Here is a 19502-nt window from a genome sequence, read left to right as displayed (position 1 = left end):
ATCGGAGGAGCGGTTCTGGAGATACGTTAAGATCACACACAGAGATTCCTCGCTTTATATTTAGATGTCACATTTTCCTAAAGATCCTGCATCAGTATTTATTCCAAAATCTGGGTCAGAGCATCTTAAATGTGCAACCAAATACAGACATCAGCGCAGTGAGGTCAAAGCGACTTTATTCACATTTTTTTTTAAATGGAAATGTAACAAAGGATTTCAAGAAATCTGCCAATGTATGGATAGCGGATGCTCACACATTCATGTAATACACACAGACAGATGTGGATATGAAACATTCAGTTATAAGCAACACACAAGTCTCTATGATATGCAGCATGTACTGAATATTATATGATGTGGTACCTTTCCTATGTATCAGCAGACCAATTAACCGTCTCTGTGAGAATGACAATTCCTGCAAAAAAAACAATATGAAAGCATGTTGCATTTAACGTTCTAATAAAATACTATTCTGGACTCAAAATAAAGATCAGAAGCTATGTTTAAAATACCGTTTAAGAGGGGGGGAAAAAACACTTCTTCAAACAAACAAAACAAAATCAGTAACCATCAGCAGACGATAAGGTCATATACCAAACCAGCTCAAAAGTGCTTGATTGGAATCAATAGGAATAATAATAGAAAAAATAACCGCCATGCTCACGGTGATGCACCAAAAATTACAGAAGAATGGCACAGTAAACCCAAACTTTTGGACAGTAAGGAATGATGGACAAAAAGGATAAGATCAGGAGAAAAGATGTTTAAAAAATAAAATAAAATAAAATTGTGTCCCTTTATAAATGTACATCAAGTCCACAAATGATACATTCAAACAATTGAAAGTGTAAAGTGAGCCTTCATTCAGATGCTTTTCAATGACATAATATCCTTCTTGAATTGCTGAAGAGTTCTCATCCATGAAAAGCAAAGACGACATGTAGAATAAATAAATACAGTTAAGAAACTGCTGTTGATACAGACGTGACGCGTGGTGCTCTGCTGAAACCGTGAGAGCGTACGGTGCATTCTCGGAGAGTTCAGAAGAAGCTCGTCTTGAGTTTGATGGTTGGTGCAGCCTGCACAGTCGGCTGAGCTAGCCTGGCTGCAGCTTTGGCTCTGCTGCTGGCCTGGTTGGCCAGGATAGCAGATTCCAAACGGATTTTAAGCTCCGGTGCTGCACCAATAACTGTTTTGAAGGCAGCTGGATAGAGAGGGCCGATCCGCATTAAGTTCTGAAGGGCAAATTCGTGCAGGCCTCTCGAGACCTGGGGCGCAGAGGAGATGGCATTTTCATCCAAAAGGTAGGAGACGAGGGTCGGCACAAGGAGAGCCAGCAGCTGCACACCTGTGAAACGCAATAAAAATGAGTTAATAAAAAAAAGACCTGGGGGTGGGAGAGTACAAGTGCACTGAACAAAAATTTAAGTGAGGTCACAAATCCAACTAAATGCTTCTGGTTGAAGATGCACAAGGCACCACTCAAGACGGTGAGACAGCGGTTACCAAAAGGCCCCAGCAGATCAATTCACCACATCGTCAAATGACAAGAAAGCAATCCATATAAAAAGGACAACAAAGCTACTCGGATATCTCTAAGATATTTGTGTGCAGATCAATTTGTATTGAAAATGATCTGTAGGCTTTAAATATAAGATGCATAGCAAAGAGCTGCATCTCAAATAGACACCAAACATGTAATTAACAAGATAAACAGGGAAACAAAATACAAAAATGTATCATTTGAACACATAATATGGAATATATAATACGGCGTTATGTGGAAAACAATAGTAAAACTGACAGTAAACCAGTGCAGAGATTCTAAATTTAGCATTTAATGCTTTATTGCTCTGTTCTTTCAAAGGCGCTGAGCTAAATACGACAAGAAGCCCACTTCAATAGAGCTAAACACTTTAATGGAACAAACACGGCGCTAGCGGTCCATTAGGCACACTCACGGTTCTGCTCTTCACCCATGCCGACCAGATTCTCTAGGACCCTGATACCCTCCTGCACCGCCTGCAGCTCGGCGGCAGTCCCGGGCCGGCTGCGCTCCACTGCCTTCAGCTTCTCCACCATGAGTGGAGCCAGCGCGTGGATGTATGGAGTAGACAGAGCGCGGCTGGAGTGCTGAAACACTGACAACAGCAGCTGGTAACACCGCGCCTGAACCTGTGGCGAATAAACAAAACAAAATTAAGTCACTCACACATACCTGGAAGCTACCTTTTATTCAGGGTGTCCAGTTTGAGATTGTCATCATGCTTCAGCTGTGTTTAAATATGTAGATGCTCACCCAGGGATCACCAGAGTTGAGGGCATCTCGGAAGCGGTCCATGCAGCCCCTCTGCAGGACGGTGACTCCTACGAGTTCATTGCTGGCAGACAGCAGGAAGAGTGTGATCGCTGTTAACATGCTGACCTCATCCATGTCAGACCTGGACTCATCTAAAGTACACCAACAAACATGGACACAGTTAATGGATGAAACTTTTATTCCCCCCCCAAAGGTCACGGTCAAACACGCGCACGTATTTGCTCACCTGACTGCGAGCGCTCGAGTACAGACGCCAGGCTGCTCCTCACGAGGCCGGTCCACTGCGTCTGCATGCCTTCCACCCGGGCCAGCGGGGAGGTGATGATGGTCTTGATGCCCTGCAGGGCGGCCGACACAGTCACCGGCACCGAGTTGTCAGCGGTCTTAACGGCGGTTTCCCTCAGCACCCCGGTGATCAGGAAGAGCACTGTGGGGAGGATGGTCATGCTTCCTGTAAAAGGTGAGAAAAGAAAACGTGAGAAACCTGAACAAGGCAAATAAATCGACATAAAACATGTAAGGAATAAAACTGCGAGTGGAGAGATATGGGTGAATCGATCTTATTTGTGGAGATAATTTCCCTTCTTCCTGTGCTCCCTGTCTTTATGCTGTATAGATTAGGTGTACAGTAAATATCCATTTTTCTTTTATAAAGAAGCATTTTATGGAAGCAATTTATTCCCTCATTCTGGGAAAGATGAACCGGAGTTGTGTTTTAGATTTTTGTTGTCTCTCAGATTTTTGTTGTCTCTCAGAAGAGAGAGCTGCAATACTTCTGTGTATGTTATATTTTGCTTGGTGTGTGTGTGATTGTGTGTGTGTGTTGTTGCAGTTTGCTTCAGGCCTCACCAGCAGGAGAGCAGAGGGAGGGCAGTTCTGCCAGGATGGCGACTGTGTTCGCCACCAGGCGGGCACTTTCCTCCGGCAGGCGCTGAGGCCTGAGTGGCACGTGGCCGGGCGACTCCTTCACACGTGCGTTGAGCTGTGGCAAGTGGCGGACCAGGACGAACACGAGAAGCTCCATGGCTGCAAACACCAGAGACTTGCCGGGGACGAGCTCCCCCGTGTCTCCCCCTTCCCCGAGGGCGGGCCGAGAGTCCTTCTCGCCTTCTTCCTCTTTGCCTGAGCAAAATAACACGGTGACCTAGATCACTCAAACGGCCTCATAACGACAACTTTACTATGAATATGAAACTTAAAGGACTAAATATTGATTTCAACACTATTTACAGTCATCTTTCAGTGTTTAAGCGTTATACGTCACCAGGGCTGAGCCTATAGACCGCGTTAGTTTACTGACCCTTGCTGGCTTTCTGTCGCTGCAGATGGTCCTGTGCGGCCCTGATGGTCTCTTGTACCACAGCAGTGACCTGGAGCTGTACAGCAGGAGGATCCCGGGTCAACAGCAGCCTGTGGAGCACGTTCAGCAGCTCCACTGCCAACAGCTGCAACAGAAAGAGCATTGCCTCCGTGAAACAGTGGGTAAATCGTTTTATACAGGTTCAATCCCCCCAAAAAAACATCTTTTGTACGGTATGTTAACAGAAATTAAACTGTTTTGCTATCCAAAGAACAGAAACAAAGGTAATTCATATATAAAATGGGCTAAAAGAAGGAATGATCTCCTCCAATGTACAGAAACATAGTATGTGGTCCTAATTTAAGGGGCTGGATGCTTTGAAGTCTATACTTCTTTCTGAATTTGTAAGACACAACCTACGCATCCTTTGAAGGCCTCGGTATCCCATTACTTATTGTGTGGTGGTTAATTGTTTAAAAGGAGCATTGGGGTGATCCTTGTTATCTCGTAAAGTCAGCAAATATCACGTGGCCCTGCGGTATTCACCAGATATTTGCACTAAGGTGGTGGCCGTCCACTGGTAAATATATCACTTGAACTAGACCAATAAAATAACTGCTGCAAGGTGTAAATCACAACGGCCTTACATTTAAAGTTACGATTTAATTTTGGTTTATTTTCTGTTAACATATAATAGACGGATGGATCTCTACCTGGTCCTCTGCAATGTGGATCTTAGCACATGGCGACGCTAGCAGAGTGAAGAGGGCGTGCAGGCAGGACATCACATGTTCGATGGGCTCCTCGGGACGGGGGAAGCAGAGAAACTCTATACTGACACCTGAGAGACAGAACACAGAAATGCACTTAGGGTGTTATCCTGCTATTCTCCTTTTCTACCCACTGCCATTCCTTTCACTGTCAGCAGATGAGAGGTGAATCCACGGCAGCGAGGCAAACAAACACAGGAACATGAATACTATAATAATGTGCATCTCTTTACCCAACATTAGATGCATCCTGTCCTTGACCGACTCCTCAAAGGTCTTTGTGGTGGCGGAGGCTGCTTGAGGGATGGCAGGAGCCCTGGAGGGAGCCGAGGTGACCTCTTCTTTCTCTTCACCAGCTCCGAACCCAGTACTGCTCAGCCACAGGGCCACAGCATGCAGCACAGGGGCCCACGAACTACGATAGTGGAGCCTCGCTGTGTCTATGGTCTCTGGGGTATAAAACGCTCCACCTGGACACAAACACACAATAATGGGGAATTACTTGTTTTGACCAAATAACTTTGAAATGCAAGTTTAATTGTGTCATATATTTGAAGTAGACACACAGACAGTCTCATATAAGCTCCTTAATCATACATTTCTGTTTAGGCCTCCTGAAATATGCATGAGAAATGCTAATTGAAGAACAAGACAGAAGGCTCCAACAATCTGCTGGAATCTTATCCAAAAAAACACATTTGGTAGCATGATAGTAATGCTTTTGTTTATGAAGAACTGTCCTAATCACATTGATAGTGGGGAAATTCAACTTTTACACAACACAACTTTTATGGGACCAAAACTAGAGCAAAGAAGTCAAAAGCTAGTGCCAGAAGTGGGCTAAATAGGCAGGTACTATCAAAATAACAGCAAATCTACACTTTTATGTGTACATCTCTGTGCATGAGAGGAGATTTGACCCAGACAAGAATCCGTTCTGTACCGTCGGCGGGCAGCTGACTGGAGAACTCTGCAGGCAGAGTGAGCAGAGCGTAGTCTCGCAGCATGGCCAGCCACAGGCGGCTCAACGAGGGCAGCTCTGGCTGCACCAACGTGATGAGGCTGTCTGGAGGAAGCACGTCGGCACCCAAATCATCCTCATCCTCGTCATCGTCTCCGCTTCGGACTGGTTTGGCGGGCTTGGACTCGGCCTCTTTCTTGACCTTCATTGCCACCACATACACCTGAGAAATAAACGTTTTATTAATGTACGTCATCTGCAGGAGACCAAATATGGGACTGCACCCTGACCGGGGTCTTCAGTCTCACCTCAGCCCACGCCTTCAGCACGGCCAGTTTCTCCATCGTGGTGGCACTCTCGCTGTACAGCTGACTGGATGAGCCCTTCCCAGCCTGCACCTTGTCCAGTGACGACACAAGCAGGTTGTGGACTCGCCGCAGGTCATTGAGGTCACTGACTACGCCACTGCCAATCCACGTACTACACACCTGTAGTCACACGGAAGGGTCAAGGTAGTAAATGATGAAAACAAATTGGCCATTTACAGCACGCATAGCATTAGAACTAATGAGAAAACCTGTATTAGACTACAGAGTGTTCAAGGTTGATGAACCGTCATACATTCAGGCCATTAAAGGGGTTGTGGTGTCAAAGAACGGTTATCAATAAATAGGGCGAACAGTTAGGGCTGTACAAGTGGAGCAGACATGAAAAGATTACATCCCTCAGAGGAGATCTGCTATTAGAGTCTGAGACGGCCAAGGACAGGAGAAGGAGACGAGTTATGCTTTTCGCTCCATAACTACACTTACATCGTGTTTTGTCCTGAGAACCATGTGATCAATATTTTGGACAGAAATAGTCGGGAGTGGGAACAACAGGAAGCCAGAGACACGCATGGGAATGTCAAGAGAGAAGGGTTTTTAACAAAAGCAGGGTGCCTTACCTGGCACGCCTTCGCCGTGATGTCAGACGGCGTATCGGGTGAAAACGCAGGTCTGAGGGCAGCTCCAACCTAAATGTTGATACAAATCAGATTTAACTTTTGTTTCACATTTGCTGTGTCATTATAAAATATGGAACTTTTAATGCAACCTGATGTGTTTTTCTGACTCACATTGGCCTGGTATTGTTCCAGGATAACGTGCCCCGGGAACTCAGGCTCTGGTACGGAGGCAAACTTTTTAATGATGTCCTCCAGGGCCTGCAGGCCTGCCATCCTCAGCTGGTTACTGTGGTCTGTGGCCGCCATGAAGGCCATGCGGATGAGGTCAGACAAATGGAGCACCAGCTGATCTACTGGATGGACAGAGACGGAACGACAAGGATCGTGTGAGGAACCGAAACACATCAAATCGGAACGAGTTTACAACAGATTTATGTTAATTTAAACATCTGCCGGTCATCGCTTGGTGCTGCTTTTGTAATCCTTTGATCGCACGTCAGTAAGGAAGTACAGATGTTGCCTCCTCCAAGGTTACTGTGTTTGTTTTTATGGAGAATTAAGAGAAGATTAAATACAGAAGGACACAACAAATTAGTGTTTAGAGGTTGCTTCAAAGAAACGGTATATTGACCTTGAGGCTGAGATTTAATTGAGTTTCATCTGAAGTGCACCTTTCAAAGGAAAAGTTGGACAAAATCAAAATGCAGACCAACCATCCACTCAATCCTAGTCACTACATTTGGCTTAGCTTCTTCCAGGGCTGTAAAACACATTACACGGTACCATTACTGTCTAGTCTGTAGAAGGTTGACTTATTTCAGAGGAGCTTATATAAATACTGGCTCCTCCATCTGGAGCAGTGGAAGAAAAAAAATCCCTCCCACATTCAGTTTCTCATCTCTAACTTTGTTTCATCTTTACATAAAAGCACATGAATACACTTTATTCAACAGTCTGAACTAAACAGTTTGACTAAATGTTCCTTATGTTCTATACAAGCAACTGTTTGTTATTGGTATGCATTATTGAAATGGAGACACGGATGACATAAATCAATCTCGAGCCCTTGAAGTGAACTCCCGGTTCTGGCAGCATAGTGAACGGTACCTTTGGGGTTCTTGGCTTGTGCAGATCGGGCAGCTGCCAGGTCAAAGTGAGCCTTGTCATTCTCACACAGCAGAATGATGCGGCACAAGCAGTCCGCGGCAAACACCCGCGTCACCCAGCGCGGCGCTACGGAGGGCTTGGACTTGTCATCTTCACCCAGGCCCGTGAACATGGTGTCATCGTCCATCTCGTCTTTCTTCTCAGAGTCTTCCTCGTCCTTTTCCACCTCGAATATAACGGCTCCTCCTACATCTGAAAGAGGAGGGGGACATATTCATGTATTTAGTCTCATGCAGAATAAATCTGTTGTGTGGTTTTATGTTCCAGCCTTGATTTCCTTGGAGACAGAAAACTGTCATATTTTGTTGTTTCGAAGATTTACCTGTCGTTGCTGCCAGGACATCCTTGCAGAGTTTTAGCCAATGAGAAAGCTTCTCCACGGCAAGAGACGACAGCATGTGGCCCAGTGTATCGTGGATATCAGAACACAGCTTCCTGTCCGTCTCCCGATCCAGCATGCCAAACAGAACGCCCTCCAGACCGGTCTCTGTGATGTTAAGATCTAGCCGAGGGACAAAGTCAACGACATTAGAGTCTCACCATCAACGGATCAGAACCTTCTTTGTCAGGTTGGTATTTTGTACTCACGGATTGTCGCATGGTCCCCCGCTCTCTTCGCCAGGCTCATGGCATACTCACAGACCTCCGCAGCCTCTCTCTGAGCGAGTTGTCTGAGGCAGGCCACGGCAGCACGGCGTAGCAACAGGTGAGAGCTGCATAGGTGCACCTGCGGGGGAAACCCAAAGCACAACGAGACATTAAGATTAGGATTAAGACACTGCTATAGTCTGGGACTCATTACGCCTCATCGTGTCTTACACAGAGACATGGCACCAGGCTGGACAGGTTGACGTGGCGTGGGGCGAACATGTGCAGCTGCTGCAAACACGAGATGGCAGCTGCCTGCACGAGGGAATCAGAGTGGTCCTGCATTATGGCACAACCGACCAGGCAGGACGAACGGATGGTGGAGATAGTGGCTCCATTTCCTAGCAAACCAAAAAACACGAGAGAGAGAACACGTTATGTCTTCAAGACTACTTCAGTGACCTGTTGTGTGATTTTACTGCTTACTATGAAAGGATGCGTTACATTTACATGGCTTTTAAAGAAATGAGAGTCGTACAAGGTGGTTTGTAATGTATATTTCTGCCGGAGTTACCCTGTAACTCTGGTCCCACAGTGGTGATGAGAGCTCCCAGGCAGCGGCCCAAGCACTGGTGCACCTCCGTGTGGGAGGGTGGCACAGTGAGGAGCAGGGTGAGCACCAGGGACAGGGTAGGCTCCACGTAGCCTCTGTACATGGGACCACTAGAATCCACAATCAGAGCCAGAGAGTGCAGGGCCCATGTCTGATAGAGAAATGGATTGAGAAGAGCTGAATTAATAATGTGTGAAGAAAAAGGCACAATACAGAAGAAAAAACAACGATTTATATCCAAGTAAAACGACAATTTACATCTCCAACTCCAACTCTCCTATTCTCTGTGAACTGTGAGTGAATTTTAAAATCCTTTCCTCCTGAGTAATTCACCCTACCTGGACCTCATGAGAGGATCCATCCTGGGCCAGAGCCAAGAGGATGCTGACACTGGTCTTTAAGTGCTGGCCTGAGCCAATTCCTCCAACATATCGATGCAGACAGCCGAGAGCCAGAGAATGGCCCGTCCTTGAAACTACATCACGCGCAGACTTCAGTCTGGAAATAGGGGAGAAAGAGGAGAGATTAAAGCCAAGGATAGAGATGTAAGGTAGATGCAGTTCAAGATAGATATACTTCCTGAAAACGTGTGAAAAAAATCTCTGTAACTGATAACAGTAACCAAGTCTCCCTTGATCTTAATGGGAGAAATAACAGATTAAAGAGAGACTTGAAAAGCTTACTTATCAAAGCTGGTCTGTGCCATTCTAGCAATGAAGGTGGCTTCTCCCACCACCTGAGCCATCCTGCCCAGAGCCTCTCCAGCAGCGCAGCGTAGGATGGGGTTGGGATTATCCAACGCTCCCATCACCAGGGCCAGGGCGGACTTACGCACCTCCTCAGGACCCAGTGTGCTCTTGTTCTCAGCCAAACCCTTCAGTCAGGAAGACATGCATTACTTCCTCATTGTATGCGAGATGAATCATGGTCTTAATGTCATAAGAGGATACGAGGGAAGGTTTCTCACCTTGAGGGCGCTGAGCACTGCAGTGAAGATGTTCAGTTGGACTGCCTGCTGTCGGACCCCTTTAGCCTGCTTTATACACTCTGCAAAGTGGTCCAGCATCTGCAGCCTGAATGATATGCAATTTATTACGAACAGGAAGGTTGGATATAAAACACAGTAGACCCAACAACCAACATATCACAAAGAGATAAGATGTTGACTGAACTTCTCACCTGTGTTTGAAGGAGACGTGGGGGAAAACGACACCGAACAGCGCCACTGAGGCGTCGATGACGGACACGCCCAAAGGCAGAGGGCCCGGGATGGCCTCGCCTACGGGAACACGCAGGTATATGGAGGAGGGATCGTGTTCCAGAGCGCCGCTGCCAGACGCACTGTTGGGCTGCAGCTGTTTAGAAACGACCACGCAGTCGTATCAACAGTGACCAAGACATCAGATATGGACAGATAGACGACATTTATTCTTTCAAATATTTAGTAGGATTATATTTTGGATCCATTGTGTCATCAATTATTTTACTCACCTGATCCTCTATGCACTTGTGGTCAGTCTCCTGTAGCCAGGAGCCCATGAGCACACTGTCGTCATAGTGACAAAGGGAGCGCAGCAAGGAGGTGGTAGTGTTGGCGGAGTTGTCGGTCAAAGTGAACTCTGCCACCAGCTCCCTCAGGAGGGCGTTGAAGCTGCCTACACAAGAAGAAAACATTAATAAAAATAAATAAATAAAAATAAAAACATCTCCCATAAGGGTTCTTAACTTCAACAACAACAAAAAATGCAGAAGTGGCCGTGTTACCTTCATATGTCTTGGGAGGCAATAGAGCCAGGATGTCATACAACCGGAGCCTCACCATCGCTGCGCTTGCTTTCAGGTGAGCACCATGAACCTTAATGATGGCAGGGACACTGAAAAGACATTATAATCATTAAATATACAATCTGGAAACGCAGGAAGTAGTTTTCACACACAACAAAATGAATGAACCCAGTGTACAGAAATCCAGCAGCAAAGAGAGCAACCATGCTTAAAAGCATCACACTCACTGAGACATCATGGTCATGGCACATTCGATGGGAGTCATCAGTCTTCGGATCACATCTTCAGTCAGCAGCTCGGGACAGTGGGCCACGAAGCTACGCATGGCTACAGGAGAAAGGAACACTCTGATCAGAACGGTGTCTGCTACCATTACAGAGCGTGTGCAGCTATAGAGGACGACGCAATATCTTTACCGCACAGCGCTCCGGCTCGGCCCTCCAGGGTGACCTGCCAGGTGAAGGCGTCTCCTCTGGCCTTCTCTGCCTCCAGCTCCTTCTGGGAGCGAGGAAACACGTTCCTCCACAGGAGCAGCATCTTCGGGAGGTGATAGCGCACCAGAGCAGGTCCTAGGCACAAACACAATGTGGTGTGTCAGCGAGGGAGAGGAACACAAAGTAGTGTTGACGAATCAAAGCTAAGGGATAAGAGAGAGCTGTGTGGGAGGCTCACCCAGAGTCATGAGGGCACCCAGCAGCAGCCACCCAGCCTGTGTGCGCTGCAGGGACAGCCGACTATTCTGAGCTGCTGTCCTCAGGAGGTCTTCAGCTATACTCACCACCAACTACAAGAAAACAACACAGACAGTCTTCAATGGGGCAAACAGTGAGGCCGGTACAGACGACTAATCAGGGCTGAAATAAGTAGAAAAGCAAGTTCCACAACAGAAGGAGCCAATAGGATTGCATTCTGAGGCCACGCACCTTGCCCTTGGAGTGGGGGATACCCAGTGGACACTGGTGTACGCCTCCCAGCAGCGCGGCCATCGCAAAGCTATAGCCGCTCACGGCCTCGGGAGAACTCTTCAGGTTGTTGATTCTCTCCGCACAGCGGTCCAGCAGCGGAGTCAGCTGATAGGGCAGCGCCACGGCAACACAACGTAAGCACCATGCTGCAGCCAAACGGGCCGCCATGCTGGGGTGCAGCAGCACTGAGGTTACGGTTTCAAGGAGTCCTGGACGAGAGGACACAGAATATGTTTTAATACAGTCTAAATTGAGTCCATCTGGCTGGAGATTTCAAAGTATTTCGCTTTGAGAGTAATATGCATCAGTTGCATGTACAGTGAGCACTTTTTCAGTCAGTAGAATGGGTCGGGTTTACATCTCTGTTATTAGGTAATATTCTTTTCAATGGAAAATGAAGTAAGCACACTTTCACTCCAGTTAGGAGTATTATACGCTATATAATCCCAGTTTATCCCACTTCATGGAAACTTAAGAGCACAGAAACAAGTGTCCCATTTAAGTTTTTATGTGTCTCACCTATAGAAGGCTCCTGGATGAGCGGCGAAGCTGTGGCACTCAAGCTCTGAACCAGACTGCCCAGCTCTTTTAGGGCACACACCATGACATGCTGACTGGCAGAGACGTCGGCTGCCCCCGCCTTGTTCTCTCCACTGATGTCATTCACAACTGCCTCTGGAAAAACATGCGGCACAAAAAGAGAAACCAACAAGAACGGTTTGTCAGTAAAAGATGCAAAGAACGTTCCAAGTTGAACAAGATCTAAAATCCTTAAAAATGTGTTCCTAATTAAGAATGTGTGCAGCATTGATGGATAAGGTGACCTGCAATGAATTGCAACTTAGATTGAGAATATCTCAAAAACAGAAAGGCACTTTTTAATTAAGCTCGATTTGATAAATTTAGTTCTGTTACATAAAAAGCATTGTAATGACTGTCCACATTAGTCCATCGCTGCTGTCACACATAATGAATCTGCAAAGCAGCACTAAATACTTCAAAATACTGAGGAGCACGCTGCTGTGTGCCACAGAGCTCTGAGGATTTCTTTTAAACAAAATTGGTATATTAAGCAATGATTATAGTTGAAAAATGTTACATAAGACACTAAAACGCAATCTGAATGAAGGTAAATCGCTGATTAGAACGTCTGACGTTCATTTATCAAGAACTTAAATCCTCAGAGCTCTAAACAGGCAACAGCCCAGACAGATCACATGAAAGGGAAAGGATTTAAATGACTTTAGGAAGATATTTAAAGCTGTGGCAGTCATTTTATTCCATAGAACTTAGGATAAAGTGAACCAACTGCAGAATAAAAAGGGGAACATACACTCGAAGGTCCCGCTGCCATCATGTATACAGGAAACATTTTTCACGTTACTATCAGCACAGGTATTTCACAAAGTCTAATTTGGAGAAGTCTCACAGATCCAGCTGGTTGGAAAAGCTGCAAGCAGCAAGTACAGTGAAGAGCCCAGGACCACATCTCAAGAGACACCGACATTCAACATCTTTTTTAAGATTCTGCTTTAACATCAATATGAACGAGAGAGAATGTATGTTTGACATAGTTTACATCAGTTAAAGGGTTGCAAAGCAAATCAGAGTAAGAATCATCCTTTTTGAATGAGATAAACATGATTTAAAACAATGATTGATGTGTTATACGGGGGGAAATGGCAATTTGATTTGAAAGGAAGTGATATCAATAATACTCAATGATGGACAAACATGCAAATATGACGTGTTGTTGCTGTGGGGGGGATGGCTTATTCCAACAAGGTCTCTGTGAATTTAGTGGCACATGCAGTTTTTCTGCTAGTGTAAGCCAGATGTCAACAGTCAGAAAGAGTAATGTCATGCTCCTTGGGGATTGTAATGCAATAACAGAATGGCAAACAGCCATGGAGGATATGCAGTAATGCAAGCATGAGTGACTCAAATGCTGAGCTGGCAATGGATAATGTTCCTGATATTATGATGCAGCTTGTGGTTTTAAAAAAAAGTAAAGAAAGAAGAAAGCGATCCAAAAGAAGCAAAGGCAGGAAGCAAGGAGGAGAGCAGGGAAAGCCATCTCCGCACACAACAAAAGACAGAAAAGATAATAAAAAAAACCATCTCTGGATTAAGTATGAGTGCCAACCATGCAAGAATTGTAGAAGGGGTGAATTAAAAAGGATAATAACGGATGAGTACTTACTCTGTAATGCTCTGAACCGTGATATTTCCCCCCCATCCTCCTTACCCACAGCCCTCATTTGTTTGCTGATGGCTTGGCAGATTTCTTTGCCGGCTGCAATTTGTGCTTTCTCTCCAAGTAAGCCCCCCAGGGTGGCGCGGAGCATGAAGGAAACGCAGCGGCGTGAGTACACAGCCTCGACATGCGTCTGCGTTGCCCGTGGGTGAGACACGAGGTCCAAAACGTGGGACAGGAAAGTGGCAAAGTTGCGCTCCAGCCACTGACCACCAAGTGTAGTCACAAACACAACGTAGGCCTGGGGGGGGGGGGGAAGGAAGAAAGATCACGTGTGAAGTGGTGGAAGCAGACAGGCTTAGATACTCATGTTTGAGAGTTCACCTCACCTGTGTGATGCCCACCCGCACCTCCCTGCTGACAGAGCCTCCCCCCTTCAACATCTCCCCTCCGCTCTTCAGGAAGCCGGATCCACCACGCAGAAAGCCCGTGGACATCAGCTCCAGCACCTCCTCCAGAGTGGCCCGCTTCACGTTCTGACGCATCACTGAGGAAGAAAAGAGAGATGAGAAACGAAAGTGGCGAGCTCTTCTACTTAACGTGAAAAGTAGCCGGACGTTAACTACACAAATCAACCCTTTCATCTACCTGCTGCTTGTTTGGGCATCAGGGCAGTGGCCATTACTGTCCCCAGCAGTTTGGCCACCGCTACCCGAACACCGTAGTTCGATCCTTCCAGGGCTTTGAAACACAAAGTGGCCACGTTCTCCAGTTCTGTGGTCCACATGAATACCGCCTCATTCTGCAGCTCCAGCAGGCACTGATCGAACAAGAGGAATATAGTCATGTCACGTACAAGAAACATCAATTATACACATACCGATCATGCATAAAGACATATCTTTGCAATATACCTGGCCACACAACTTCTACAACATACACCCGTCATGTATTCTAAACAGGAAAGTCCCAGTTAATTTCCTGTTGCGGTGAATGTGAATCACATCAGCAGACTGGAAGTAAACATGGACCCAAGCTGTTGGAGGTTTGACAAATAAATGACAAAGAATATGTGTTTTCTGAGACCAACCTTTGCCACCGCACAGCGTACAGCCATGGACCTGTCTGTGAGGAGAGAACGGGCATTCTTGTAGATATCTCTGTGACACGAAGCTGCAGCTCCTCCCAGACCACAGAGCACCTTCTGCAGACTGAGGAGGATCTCTCCTCTGCCTTGGGACTACATGAACAAAATATGTGAAAACAGGAGCATTAAAAGAAATGTCTTTCTGAAGGAGAAATCTCTTAAAATGATCCGTTTATTTTCTTATATTCCAGTATACAATTTGACCAAGTACATTCTTGCTATAAGAAAATGGAAAAATTGAGTTGCATACCTCTGCACTCTTTAATGCCTTCAAAAGATTATTAATGGTGTCTGGAAAGGAGCTTCCCAGCATCCTGCCCATCTTCTCATAAAAAGCTCCAACACATGCCACTGCAGCACTGCAAGAAAACGTTAGTGTACGCATTAAAATTAAAGTATAGTTCACTTTAAATTCATAAACAATGTGATGCATAATCGGATGAGAACCTAAATATCTTCTCTTATTTCTGTCATTGTAATATAATAGCACAATAGCAATGAGTTAGATCTAAATTAAAAGCTCAAAACTCATTATTATGCTAAACCTATACAGAGTGTTAGAAGCAGGTATGAAAGAAGGATGGATAAAAACTCTGCAGGACAACACTGGATGCAGCTTTAACCACTGTGAGGTCGTTCCAAGAGTTTCTGCATAAATATCTGCTAATGTACACTTAATCCCCCCCCCCCCCCCTTTTAAAACATGAAATTTAATTCTGCAGATTAACATCTGGATTAACTGCTAATACCCTGGAAGGTGGGCCTACAGTATACGCCTGAAACACTGATGGCAGCGCTGAACAGCTTATGTATTACATGGAAATGTGTATAACATTGAGCAGAATATGTGAATGAATTAAGACCTGATAGCTAATGACAATACACAGTGCTGCGAGGAGAGAGGATCTTACAGTTTGGTTGGCAGGTACGCCGGTGTGTCATCCTTGCTTTTGATGATCTCATTGCATTTATCCAGAGTCTGGAAAACGGTGAAGGTGTCTCCGATGCTGTAGAGGGTTGCCAGGTTTTTGGCCAGCAGTTTTCTCGTCGGTGGTCCGGGGGCACTGCTGATCAGACCCGTCAGCTGTTCCACCAGCTTCTTCTGTTTCTCCTTCACATCCACCTGCAACACAAGAGCTTTTTTTACAAACCATCTCTCGACGAAACCCACTTTAGAAAACGCCAAAGTTCCGGATAGTCACCCTATTCGCCGCCACCAGCACTTTGTCCAGGAAGCGGAGCCACTCGAAGATAAACACAGGCCGCTTTGCTTCGGTGATCTGGGACAAGGCGTCTTCGTTGAGCAGCAGACTGTGAGCCAGCTCCATGGCGAGGGCCTTTTAACACGCTGCTGTGTCTCTGCAATGTTAAATAAGGAGGGCGTGCCTCGTCAGTGGATCTCCTCTTTTAATATCACTTTCATCCGATCCACCTGCACAGCATTAAAACAGCACTTTCTCCAGTTACCACATTAAAACAGCAACACGAGAGAGGCTGCTTTAGTCATTTTAAACTCTGTCACCGACGTCTGTCACGTTGCTGCTCTGTTGTTGACAGCTGGCTGCCTCCAGCTGTAAACGGCGAGCTGGTTAGCATCCCAAGCTAGCTAACGTCAGTTCCTACGTCGAACAAGCGACACTCCGGCTCCACACACACTCACCAAAACCGAGCGACATCTAGCATCGTCTTCTAGAAGCGGTTAGCTGTTCAGAAACACCTCGACAACAACACGTCAAGGAAATACTCAATATATGTAGCCAAACTTGCTCGTCCTACCTGTTTTCGTTAGCGCAGAGGATGAATGACGACGAGTATGGGCGGTGTCGCATTACAAACCGCCCGACGTGAAACACCAAGTAGTTAAATTAGCAGAAAATACTGCTGTAACATAATAAACAGAAAATGAATTAGTTTCACATTGTGTGTATCCTCCCAACAGTTGTGTATATGTATTCAAAACGAAATACCATCTTCTGAAGTTTCTGAGAAAATAAAGGGTCAGAACTGTATACTCGGTTCCTACCTTGTAGCTACTCGGAATGTATATTTGAACGAACCAAACACCAGCGAAGCAAAAAACTACAAATGCACACAAGGGGATTATTAATCTAGGGCCGTTGCTGTTGTTTTCTACAGTTTGTCCTCTTTTTTTGCGGCCGTAATGTCTGACGAGGAAGAGGACTACATGTCCGAAGCGTTTCTCAGTCAAATGTAAGCGTCACGTTTGTTTTAAAACACGAGTGTGTCCGGGTTGTTAGCTTACATTACTCGATGTGGCTCGTCAAAACAAGATTTATACATTTATTTAGAACACGGTCACATAACAGCACCCGTTTTATATAGTCGTGACGCGATGCTAAACCTGTGGAAACCCTGACGTGACCGTCTGAGCTCCAAAACCATAATTTCAGGGATGGTGATAAAAGGACAAGAACAGTAGCATTGATTCTATTTATTTTGAGGTTTGAATAATGGTTTCTTACATTACACAACATCATGGTATCTGTTAAATGATGTTTCCATTATTATTATTGAATTATTATGAATGTGTTTTCTCAAGGTGTGACTTGTTTCAGATGGATCTCATACTTGACTTTTATTATGTTGAGTGTGTCATGTATCCTATTTACGTTAAAATAAAGTTGTTAATAAATAACATCCAATCCAGGGATTTTTAAACATGAAAGTGGGAGTTTACGCTCATGCTCTCATAACAGCTATCACTGTTTTTTCCTTGCGTCTGTCAGACCAGATGTGAAGCCCGGAGTCAGCATGGTGAGGCGGGTGAAAGAAGCGATGAAGAAGGAGACAAAGCAAAAGGAGACAAACATCAGGAACCGCCAGAAGACCTACAAGGAGCAGGAGAAGGAAAGTAGAGAGGCAGCTTTACAAAACTCCATATGCAACGAGAACAAGGGATTTGCACTTCTGCAGAAAATGGGCTACAAAGCTGGTCAAGGCCTCGGGAAGGCAGGCAAGTTTCAGTTTTTACTGAATTATATCATTTTGAATAATTTGCTTTGTGTATTAACATTAATATCTGTTACCTCTTCAGGAGCAGGGAGAGTTGATCCAATTCCTCTAAATATCAAAACTGGTAAGCAATACTTTTTTATATTTAAAGAATATTCGGTGACAACACGAGCATGCCGATGGCTTACGGTGTTGCTCAATCAGACAGGGGTGGCATCGGACTGGAAGAGGTGAAGAAAAGAAAAGCTGAGGAAGAACTTGAACATTATCGTCGGAAAGCACGAGCCAAACAACAGAACGAGTCCAAGTCTCTGGAGGATTTCAGGTGAAGTCAGCGGCTGTCTGAAAGATGCGCCATGCTTATAAACACCGTCACTCCCTCCTGTATGATGCACCTGTTTCACAGTTTGGCTATTTCACTCCAGGTCGAGAGTGAAGACGGAAAGAGAGGAGCGAAAGATAGAAGGAGATCTCGGAAGGAGTCAGCGAGCCTGTGAGCAACTCGACAGTCAGAAGGTTGGAGGAATTACAGCTGCAGCAGAGGCCCATCAATAAAAACATGCCAAAAATCTGTATATGAGGACAATTCACTCTTCATCAGGATAGAAACAGCACTTTGGTTTTCTGTCTTTTCAGGGCACCGCTGTCCCCAGGGAAGACTGGTACTGGCCTAAAGCAGAGACAAATGATAAGGATGAGGATGAGGAGGAGGAGGAAGATGAGGTCAAGGAGGAGGAGGAAGAGGAGGTCAAGGAGGAGGAAGAGGAGATCGAGGAATTAACCGTTAGTATTGAGTTAACCTTGTTTATTCAGTGTAATCCTAAGGAGACTGGTTACCAGCATGGCAACATGAGACATAATGTGTAGTACATATTAGTTATACTGACATATACATTCATGTCATGGGATTCTGTGGCGATAAATGGAGAGTAAAACCAATGTATTTGATGTGTGCCTCTCTGTTTACAGTCCTTTGACAAACTGCAAATTCTGACTTCCTATTTGAGAGGAGTCCATTTTTACTGCATATGGTGTGGGACCACCTATAACGGTAGGTAATGACAACATGGCTGTAGATTTATTGTTGTTTTTATTCACTTTACTGATATGTATATATTTTTTGTATTTCTTTTGTGTACAGATGAAGAGGACTTGTGCTCTAACTGTCCCGGAGATACAGCAGCAGACCATGAATGAACTTGATAAAAATGTATTCTCTGCAGTTCCCAGTGTTAAAAAAAACAAATTACAAATGTTTGACCCTGAAAACATTTTACGTGTCAAAGAGTTCACAGAATTTTACTGAGGGGAACGGATCATCACTCTTGGCTTTGATAAGCAGTTGAGACGATAAGGTGATGATTTTCCATCTCTAAGAGGACGTCACCAGTTATGCTGTTTGTAGGTGTCAGTCTTGAATTTTTCTTTGCATTTAGAAATCCGGTGAGAAACTTCAGATGCATTTTGATGTTTATATTTAGAAAAGATGCACTTTTTTTAAAGATTTGTTTCAAGAACAATGGCATACTTGTATTTTCATTAAAAGTTATAAGACTCACACCTTTTCATCTGTTTTATTTGCGCTTCTTATTATACAATGAATCATCCTGGGTGTGATTTACTCAACAAAATGTCATTATACTTCCGTAGGCTCTAATGTGATATATGATATTTCTGATGCACTGATACATGAGATACGAGTTTCGTATTATATTAATAACTAAATAATAATAAATAAGATACATTTGTGTCAACTATTTGCTGGACAGA

At 45.0% G+C, this 19502-nt stretch overlaps 2 protein-coding genes across 5 annotated transcripts; one reads left to right on the top strand and one right to left on the bottom strand.

The window, feature by feature from the left end:
• Positions 1 to 159: 159 nt before the first annotated feature.
• On the bottom strand, positions 160 to 16553 carry heatr5b (HEAT repeat containing 5B). 3 transcript variants are annotated; one of them, XM_084021189.1, is made up of 36 exons: positions 16536 to 16553; positions 15962 to 16118; positions 15671 to 15882; positions 15010 to 15118; positions 14703 to 14852; positions 14261 to 14432; positions 14002 to 14159; positions 13619 to 13913; positions 11935 to 12090; positions 11374 to 11624; positions 11123 to 11234; positions 10867 to 11019; positions 10678 to 10777; positions 10430 to 10539; positions 10157 to 10320; positions 9845 to 10020; positions 9633 to 9738; positions 9349 to 9539; positions 9004 to 9163; positions 8627 to 8816; positions 8284 to 8453; positions 8053 to 8191; positions 7787 to 7966; positions 7405 to 7656; positions 6469 to 6650; positions 6298 to 6366; positions 5660 to 5839; positions 5334 to 5574; positions 4624 to 4860; positions 4334 to 4461; positions 3621 to 3765; positions 3170 to 3442; positions 2547 to 2771; positions 2300 to 2451; positions 1962 to 2175; positions 160 to 1348 (listed from the first exon to the last, which is right to left on the bottom strand). In XM_084021189.1, the coding sequence occupies exons 2-36, from the start codon at positions 16085 to 16087 to the stop codon at positions 1041 to 1043; spliced, it is 6186 nt and encodes a 2061-aa protein (XP_083877315.1). In that variant the 5' UTR covers positions 16088 to 16118; positions 16536 to 16553; the 3' UTR covers positions 160 to 1040. The 3 variants fall into 3 exon arrangements, with proteins under 3 accessions (XP_083877315.1, XP_083877317.1, XP_083877316.1); XM_084021191.1 differs by having other exon boundaries at positions 13664 to 13913; XM_084021190.1 differs by lacking the exon at positions 16536 to 16553 and having other exon boundaries at positions 15962 to 16136.
• A 258-nt stretch (positions 16554 to 16811) lies between these two features.
• On the top strand, positions 16812 to 19290 carry gpatch11 (G patch domain containing 11). 2 transcript variants are annotated; one of them, XM_084021255.1, is made up of 9 exons: positions 16812 to 16970; positions 17507 to 17733; positions 17815 to 17856; positions 17937 to 18057; positions 18158 to 18248; positions 18369 to 18455; positions 18486 to 18515; positions 18702 to 18783; positions 18874 to 19290. In XM_084021255.1, the coding sequence occupies exons 1-9, from the start codon at positions 16921 to 16923 to the stop codon at positions 18927 to 18929; spliced, it is 786 nt and encodes a 261-aa protein (XP_083877381.1). In that variant the 5' UTR covers positions 16812 to 16920; the 3' UTR covers positions 18930 to 19290. The 2 variants fall into 2 exon arrangements, with proteins under 2 accessions (XP_083877381.1, XP_083877380.1); XM_084021254.1 differs by having other exon boundaries at positions 18369 to 18515.
• The last annotated feature ends 212 nt before the right edge of the window (positions 19291 to 19502 follow it).

The sequence above is a fragment of the Eutrigla gurnardus genome (genome assembly GCF_963514095.1).
Source record: "Eutrigla gurnardus genome assembly, chromosome: 11".
Lineage (NCBI taxonomy): Eukaryota > Metazoa > Chordata > Actinopteri > Perciformes > Triglidae > Eutrigla > Eutrigla gurnardus.
The sequence above is the reverse complement of the archived record's forward strand: the minus strand, read 5'-3'. Positions and strand labels throughout refer to the sequence as shown.

Coding starts and splice junctions, on each gene's coding strand:
- heatr5b (XM_084021189.1), bottom strand. CDS start 16,087: ATGGAGCTGGCTCACAGTCTGCTGCTCAACGAAGACGCCTTGTCCCAG. Junction 8,817..9,003: donor GATCCTCTCATGAGGTCCAG/GTAGGGTGAATT, acceptor TTTCTCTATCAG/ACATGGGCCCTGCACTCTCT. Junction 3,443..3,620: donor GCGACAGAAAGCCAGCAAGG/GTCAGTAAACTA, acceptor TATTTTGCTCAG/GCAAAGAGGAAGAAGGCGAG.
- gpatch11 (XM_084021254.1), top strand. CDS start 16,921: ATGTCTGACGAGGAAGAGGACTACATGTCCGAAGCGTTTCTCAGTCAA. Junction 17,734..17,814: donor TCAAGGCCTCGGGAAGGCAG/GCAAGTTTCAGT, acceptor TTACCTCTTCAG/GAGCAGGGAGAGTTGATCCA. Junction 18,516..18,701: donor AGGAGATCGAGGAATTAACC/GTTAGTATTGAG, acceptor CTCTGTTTACAG/TCCTTTGACAAACTGCAAAT.